Genomic DNA, 8,432 nt, shown 5'->3' with positions numbered 1-8,432 from the left:
ATTTTTCTTTGTACACATTTTTTTTCTAATTAATTATATTTAAACATATTTTTTTAATTTTTAATCATTTAATTTTTTTTTTATTAATGTAAACCTATAGATAAATATCATAATAACAAAATTTACTATTATCCAAATTTGAGCTATCATAAATCCATTTAAATAGAATAAAAATATAAATAGAAAATAATTTATATTAAATATTATCTTATTTACAATCAATAATTCTGCTTCATCTGCTTAAAGATAGATTTAATATTTATATTATATAAAATACTAAAATAAATTAAACTATTTTTTTTATAGAAATTAAATTTAGACTGTTTTTGGCGAGTGAATAACATCCCTAAGCTGATAGTGCAATTTCTAGCCTCCCCTTTTTCACCCAGCTCAAATTTACGCAGCTCAAATTTACAACCCTAAAAAACAGGAACTTCTTTTTTTTTAAAAGATTCTATTTTTTTTAAATTTTCAAAATATAATCCCAACACAATTTTTTATTTATTTTTAATGGGACCCCATGAGACCCCAGACCAATAGATTCTTAATGGACAACCATCATCATTGTCATGGTTAATATTTTCATCTTAAATCATTGTCACACGATCCACCTCAGCCGGGGGCTGTCGTGGGGGCGGTCATTCCCACACTGTTTTTCATCTTTATCTTCGTTATATTTCTAGGCCTTTCATAATCTGCCGGAGTGGCTTCTGCATTGATTAAAAGCATGCAATCATTTCAAGGCATTTGGTGTGTCTATTTGTTATTTTTTAACCCTTTTCAACAGTTATCGGGAAAGAAAATCCAGCAGCTATGGTGATCATTTAAGCTCGAACACATGGACAGAGAAATAAGGAGGAATGTTGGGTTTGTTATAGAGAGAATTTTGTCGAAGTCAAGTGGCAAGGTATGAAACTCCATGCAGAATCCGTTATTTCGTGTATATGCGATAGAAGTTGGATTAAATATTCCCTTTGTGGGCGTTTCATGCTTTTGTCATAGCATCAGGATCGGCCAATTTCAGAATGTGCTTGTGGGTTTTTCTTACTTGTGTCCTGTATGTTTATATTGAGTGTTCTCGAAATGTACTTGAGGGACTTCCAATCATTTTTCATAGGTACTGTGAGAGCTGGATCATGAAAAAGCTGTCATGTTATTGGGAACTGTGGTTCTGAGAATGCAGTTATAGAGGGTTTGCATGCATTTTATGTAGCACAAGGATTGATATTTCTCGAAGTTACTCATGGGCATTTCATATTTTCTTCTTCATTAGTATTTTTATACTTTCAGAATGCCCTTTTGGGCATTTTATGCATTTTCCTTGGTGTTAGTATTGGATTATTTTGTTTAACACACCTATGGGCATTTCATGCATTTGTCATAGCATTAGTATATTTTTAAGGAGGTGTTTGTGTGGATTTCATTCATTCGTCGTAGCATGAGGATTGACAGTCCGCGGGATCTTCTTCTGTGTATTCGGTACATATAGTTTTGTAGCATTAGGTTGGGTGCTCTCAGAATGTATTTGTGGATATTTCATTCGTTTAACAGTTAGGATTGGATATTTTCAGAAACCACTTGTGGGAATTTCATCACTTTCCATGGCATTATAATTGGGCGTTCTTGGAATCTACTTGGGTGTATTGTTTTCTCATGCCTTTAAGATAGAAATGATCTTTAAAATGTACTTGTGGGTATCTCTTTTAACTGTAATACCAATAAAACTGGATATTCAAGCTCTTCTCAGTATTGGGTAGTCACATAATATACGTTTGGAAATTTCATTTATTTGTCACAGTAATAGGGTTGGCTGTTTTTAGTTTGTTCTTATGGGTATTTCATGCATTTGTTAGAACAGATACTTTTGGGTATTTCAAGCATTTGTTACATCAGATACTTTTGGGTATTTCATGCATTTGATATGCCCTAGAGTGTAGTTGCTAGTATGTTATTCACTTGTCATACCATTAGGATTGGATAATTTCATAAGGTACCCATCAGGCATTTCATTCAGTTGTTATAGTATTAAGATTGGGTTTCTGGGATTGCAAAAATGCGAGTTTCATTGTAGGTTTAGTGGTTCAATGCCTGAAAGCTATTGCAATGCAGTTTTTAAGCACCCAATATCATGGGATATCTTACATGAATGATACTTGATGTTCAATGACAGAATGCATTATTTTATTATAAAGTTTAACATGAGATCAATTGTGATTTCACGTATTTCTGTGATATTGATGTCATGATTGGGTATTCTTCTAAGGCACTTGGGTCATTATGTTTTTCAATTTTATAAGTTACTTTCATGCACATAGGTTTATACGTTCAATTCCTGAAGTCATTGCAATACAGTTGTGACACAATCAGTTATATATAATCTATGCCATGGAATATTTTACTTGAATTGCATTAGATGTCCTATATCTGAATGTATTTTTTTATGGAGTTTATTATGAATGGCATTGGTGATTTCATTTCAGCTGTATTAAGAATGGTCTTAAATGCTCAATGGTAGAAGGCATTTTCATGGAGATGTTTGATTTATGCTATTGGTCGCTTAACGCGAGAAAGGCATTTTTCATGCAGTTTACATGATTGCTGTCAATCAACCAATGTGGGGAATTGATTTTTATAGGGAAATGGTCTTAATCAATTACTTTGGATGTGAATTGTGCATTTAGTGCCCAATATGGGAAATTCTGGTTTTCTTCCCTTTCAATTTAATTATTTTGCAGTGCCGATATTAGTTTTGTCTGATTTTAAATGGAGGTTTTTGCTTAGTGGTATGAGTTGCTCAATGCTAGAAATTTTTAAATGTAATTTGCACGAATGATCTAAGCATCCAAGATGAAGTTCTTTGTTTTGGGTAAGTGTTGGACATTACTGGCATCATATGTAAAATGGGTTTCAGGCACCCAATGTTGGAAGATAGTTTTTTTCGTCTCTCTGTTTGTTTAATTTGTAATGCTGATATTAGTGGTGTTGGATATCAATTTTCAAAAAGATTTTCATAGTTATTCCAAACACTAAATGCAAATCTGATTTCGTTTTTTGGATTTGTTTACAGATTAAGACAGGATACTGAAACCTACTGGAATGAGAATCGCAATTAGAAAGTCTGCTTAGGGGCATAGCAAAGGTTTTTTGCTTTATGACCCTAGAATGGATTATGCACATATAGCCAGGAGAACAAGGTCAGCTCAGAAAGCAATTTGGCAACAGTGTTACAAAAGTGAACCCGTGAAACAAGTAGATGTTATCGAGGTTCATGACAATGAAAGCGATAGTGAGAAGCCCGTAATGTCTGAAGTTGACTTTAAGACAGCTCAGAAAATATGTCAACAGAGTTACAAAACTGTGCTTGTGAAACAAGAAGCAGACTTTAAGGATTTTCATGACATTGAAAACAATATTGTGAAACCTGTAACGCCCGAAGTTAAGGAACGAAGAAAACCAGGTAGGCCTAGGAAATGTGAAAAAGATAGGGCTACGAATTGTGAAGGAGACCTGCAGTCAAGTGTTTCAGAAAGTGGGATTGAGCACATTAACAAAAAGTCCCGAGATTGGCTAAAGGATCAAAAAGGAGACGTTATTGAGTTTCCTGACATTGAAAGTGACAGTGCAAAGCCTGTAATGCCTGCAGATAAGGAAATCAAGATAGAGAGATCTGTTAGTCCTATAAGAAAAAGAAAACGGGGTAGGCCTAGTAAAATTGAAAGAGATAAGGCTAGGAATTGTGAAATTGACCCACAGTTGAAGATTCCAGAAAGTGGAATGAAGCACATGAACAAAAAGTCTCAAGATTGCCTGAAAAATCATAATAATTCAAACCATATTGCATGTGATATTGAGAAATTGGTAAAGGTAGAGGTGAAGAAGCAGATAACAAAGTTATTTTGTGAAAATGCAAAGACCGGCGTGCTTTTTCAGAAATCCAGAATGGAAAAATTTACAACTAGTGAAGCTAGAAGGAGAAGAAGGCCTCTTCAAATTTCAGACTCAGAAGATGAAGAGTTGGAGACCGATCCATTCTTAAATACACAGAAAAATACATCAGATATTGAAAGCTTAGAAGAGTTAGTCACTAAAAAATGCATTGCAAATATTGGCGAGAATCAACACAACTATGGTTGCAACTCTTACATGAAGTTGGAAAAGGTTGCCAAAGAAAAAAAGGGAAGCAATGTCAAAGAATATTTGAAAAATCAGAAAAATAGCAGAGTGTCAGCACCAGTTTTTGAGGAGAATGACCTGCTATTTCAAGACCTCGCGTTGGATACTGAAGAACAATTAGAATCACCTTCAAAACATGGTGATTTAGATGAGATGTGGAAGGCAATGGACTCGGCCTTAAAAAAAAAGGTAATATTTATTTAACTTCCAGCCGGAACTTTTTGCTAAAAAAAATAATAAATGTATATGAACATGTGAAGAAGAATCTGACATAACAGGCTTATAGAAGTTCTTAATTTTCTAAATGTATAGATCTATGTTTTAAAAGTAAATTTGTTAGCAAAGAGGGGGCAATGTACCTCTGCTGCTGAGGATTTAATGAGCTTCTGTTAGCGGCAATTTTTTTTTGTGTGAGCACAGTTATATATTCACAATTTTTTTAAATTTTTTTTATTAGAAGAGGCAGCATTGCAGTGGATTAGAAATCTATTCAATGAATGTATCACAATTTGTATCTTGAATGCTGTTCAGGATGGCATCGAAATGGAAGAAAGCAAGAGCCCCAAGATTGAAAATTGTATGAAAGGTCAAGGTACAGAGGAGAAGTTATCGGAGTCAAGTCTAGGAGTTGCAAAGTTGAGAAAGGCTAGTAAGAATTCATGTGTTTCTACAGAAATTAAAGAGTCCATAAATGGGAAAGGTGACATAAATGGTGATACAAGGCAAAAGAAACGTAGCAAAGGTTGGAAACCTGTTGTTGCCGAGGAAACCAAATCACCTTTCATGTGTCTCTTGTTGGATATTAAGATAGAAGCAAACATACCTCTGGCATTTGAAAATATCTTTCAAAACCAGAAGAAATCACAGGAAGACAGAGATTTGGAGGAAATGTGGAAGGACATGGAGCTGGCCTTAAATGGGAAAACACTTAATTCAGGCAGCAAGGTAAGTAATTTCAGTGTTCTTAAGGTCTGATGTTTATTTCCAATGATCTTTTTAATTAGAATCTAATTCAGTCTATAACTTCAATGTAATATTCCCACACTTTTAAGTTTTATAATAGTCTGGCTTAGTGATTAGACACGAGTCTGACTCAAGAAAACCAATTAAATCTTTTGGTGCTAGCCATATAAATTTTGTTGCGGATATCAATCCAATTGGAACTTTTCATTGTTACAAAATCTAGAGTTATTTTTCAAAATCCATCTTTTTGTGACAAGGATTTGCCTTCCGTAGAGCAATTTTTTTTTGTTTTGTTTTGTACCAGGTGCTATCTTCATTATCACAAAAGTTTGGAAGTCCTATCATGTCTATGTTTGAACTGACTAATGACGCAATCTGGATCTTCATGTCTATGCATACATGTGTGATGAATAGTTAACTGGCACACTAATGTTCCATGTGAATTTATTATCAGATGAACTGTGAAAACGCCGAGGACTTTCCTGAAGCCAAATTGGACTTACATGACATGTACTGCACGGGAGACCATATGTTTGTTTTAGATGAAGAGATCGGAATTATTTGCAAAATTTGCAAATTTGTAAAACAAGAAATAGAAAGCATTTTACCGTCAATGGTAAGCATTCTGAACTTAAAAGAAAGACAAACTGCTTTTTCATTGAATAAGTAGAGAGATTATATCCAATATATTGTATATATGAATAAACTATATAAACCAGGGAAGCACAGCTTTAAGTAATAAAATTTTGAAACCTTGCTTGTGATTTTGTCCAATTTTGCAGATTCTTAACACTGGAAGAAATCAAAGCAGAAAGGATTATGTTCATGGAGTGGACTTGTCATGTTCCCCAGACTTGTTCATTGAAGACCATGGTATAAACACTTTCCCTGAACCTTGTCCTCCAGAGAATTCTGTGTGGAATCTTATTCCAAGCTTAAAAGAAAACATGTATGCTCACCAACAAGATGCATTTGAATTTTTGTGGAGAAATATTGGAGGAGGTATGATTCCAGAAAACATGAAACTTCCTACATCAGATGAGGTGGGAGGTTGTGTTATTTCTCATGCTCCAGGCACAGGCAAAACATTTCTCATTATAAGTTTTCTAAAGACCTACCTTGAACTGTTTCCCAGAAGCAGGCCTTTGATCATTGCTCCTAAAAACATGCTTTTCCCTTGGGAAAGAGAGTTCAAGAAATGGAGTATTGACATACCAGTTTTTTTGCTAAACAGATCAAAGACATTTTGGAATGAAATTCATTCAAACTGTGAATATGAAGAGATTATAGAACTGGCTAAGAGCAACCAGATCAGGGGGAAAAAATTATTAAACTACAGGCGTTTGGCAATGCTACGTGAGTGGCATAGAAGAAAAAGTGTGCTTGTTATTAGCTACAATCTTTTTGTATGCCTAACTTGTGAGAAAAATGTTAACCTACCTGAAGAGGCTAAGCTTATTGGAAAACTGCTTTTAGAGAGCCCAGGCCTGCTTGTTTTTGATGAAGGTCATCAAGCTCGAAATAGCAGATCAAATATATGGAATTCATTGAAAAAGTTTAATTCAAAACTACGCATTATACTCTCAGGAACACTTTTCCAGAATAACTTCAGAGAGCTTTTCAACACTTTGTATCTGGTAAGGCCAGATTTTGTCAATTGCTGCTTGGGTAAAAACTTGAAGCTATCTTCAACACCTGGTCAAGTGATGGCTAACAGCAGGATGTACAAGCTGAGGAAGTTCTTCATGGATGAAATTGGGAATAAAATTCAGAATGGAAAAGAGAGTGGAAAAGAAGAATTTGATGAAACTCTTGCAAAATTCAGGTTAATGACAGATGATTTTGTTCATTGTTATGATGGGAAGATTCTTAGCAGCCTTCCTGGATTAAAGGATTTCACTGTGATTTTGAGAGCATCTTCTACACAGCAGACTGTCTTAGATCAAATAAATGAAGCAAACAATCGTGACAGAGCCAGCAATTTTGAATTTGAAACTATGGTGTCGTGCGTGTCCATCCATCCATCACTCTGTAGGGATTTTGGTATCAAGAGGCTCTGTTCTGGTATTGATATTTCTAGAATGGAAGCCATAAGAAAAGATCCTTGTGAAGGAGTAAAAACCAAATTTGTTTTTGACCTCGTTAACTTATCCCAAGTGATGAAAGAAAAGGTGTTGCTGTTCAGTCAGAACATCCCACCTTTAGCTTTTCTAGTTGAGATTTTTGTGGCTCATTTTTCGTGGATTAAAGGAAAGGAAATTTTTCAGCTGGATGGAAGTGTTCCTTTGGACGAACGGCAATCAATTATCGATCAATTCAATGACCCAAAAGGGGAAGCTCGCATTTTGTGTGCATCTATTAAGACATGTTCTGAGGGCATTACTTTGACTGGGGCTTCGAGAGTAGTTTTCCTTGATATAGCTTGGAACCCAGCCATAATTAAACAAGCTCTTAGTCGAGCATTCAGGCTGGGGCAAAAGAAGCAAGTGTACATATATCGTCTCATCACATCAGGGACAATGGAGGAAGAGAAGTATCAAAGGACAGTCTGGAAAGACTGCTTATCAACATTAGTTTTTGTTTCTCCAGATAAGGGAGAAGATGTAGAAATTAATGGTACCACGCAGACCATACACTGTGAAGACAAAATCCTCAATAAACTTCTGGAATTAGACAAGGAAGCAAAAACTTTTCATAGTATTTTTGAACACCGTGATCTGAAAGGAAAGAGAGACCCTAGGTTAGAGTGCTACCAGGGGTCCCATAACTTAAAAGATAAATTCTTTAGTTATGTTGGTTAATGATTGACCATATTGCCACAAGAAAACAAGGATTATATGATGATATGATATGCCCTTGTCTTATACACTCAAGTATATGAGACATGTTCAGGTTTTGTTCCACAACATGAATAGTCAATTTGTAATACTCTGAATATTCTCGAATCCGACACCAAAGTGTATTATAGATCTTCAAGATGAAAATTTGAAATTTAAGGGTAGTTTCTTTACCTTGAAATAGCATGCTCTGATTGCAATGTTCTTGTCCAATAGAGGCAGGTAAACAAACCTCTTAAGGCTTAAGATGAGATGCCAAAACCTCGCAATAAAAATAATTCTAATGTAATTAAATCCTTAAAGAATTTTGTCAAAATAACATAGTATTGCTAAATTAGAAGGATTGTAAACACGAGGAATGACTTTTAAGCTGCAGACACACTTCTATTTGTATGCCCTGCGTTCGTTGTAACAAGTTTTTGCTCCTGCTCCATTATGGATACTCTGCAAGTATCGTGT

The 8,432-nt window shown here is 34.9% G+C and overlaps 1 protein-coding gene across 2 annotated transcripts; it reads left to right on the top strand.

The window, feature by feature from the left end:
* The first annotated feature begins 602 nt into the window (after nt 1-602).
* LOC131074225 (SNF2 domain-containing protein CLASSY 4) lies at nt 603-8,154 on the top strand. 2 transcript variants are annotated; one of them, XM_058010800.2, is made up of 5 exons: nt 603-907; nt 3,068-4,362; nt 4,705-5,118; nt 5,591-5,752; nt 5,919-8,154. In XM_058010800.2, exons 2-5 carry the CDS (start codon nt 3,163-3,165, stop codon nt 7,935-7,937), a joined length of 3,795 nt encoding a protein of 1,264 aa, XP_057866783.1. In that variant the 5' UTR covers nt 603-907; nt 3,068-3,162; the 3' UTR covers nt 7,938-8,154. The 2 variants fall into 2 exon arrangements, with proteins under 2 accessions (XP_057866783.1, XP_057866784.1); XM_058010801.1 differs by lacking the exon at nt 603-907 and adding an exon at nt 932-1,033.
* The last annotated feature ends 278 nt before the right edge of the window (nt 8,155-8,432 follow it).

The sequence above is a fragment of the Cryptomeria japonica genome, chromosome 8, assembly GCF_030272615.1.
Source record: "Cryptomeria japonica chromosome 8, Sugi_1.0, whole genome shotgun sequence".
In the NCBI taxonomy this organism is placed as follows: Eukaryota; Viridiplantae; Streptophyta; class Pinopsida; order Cupressales; family Cupressaceae; genus Cryptomeria; species Cryptomeria japonica.
Note: the sequence above shows the minus strand (reverse complement) of the source record. Positions and strands in the feature narration are given on the sequence as shown.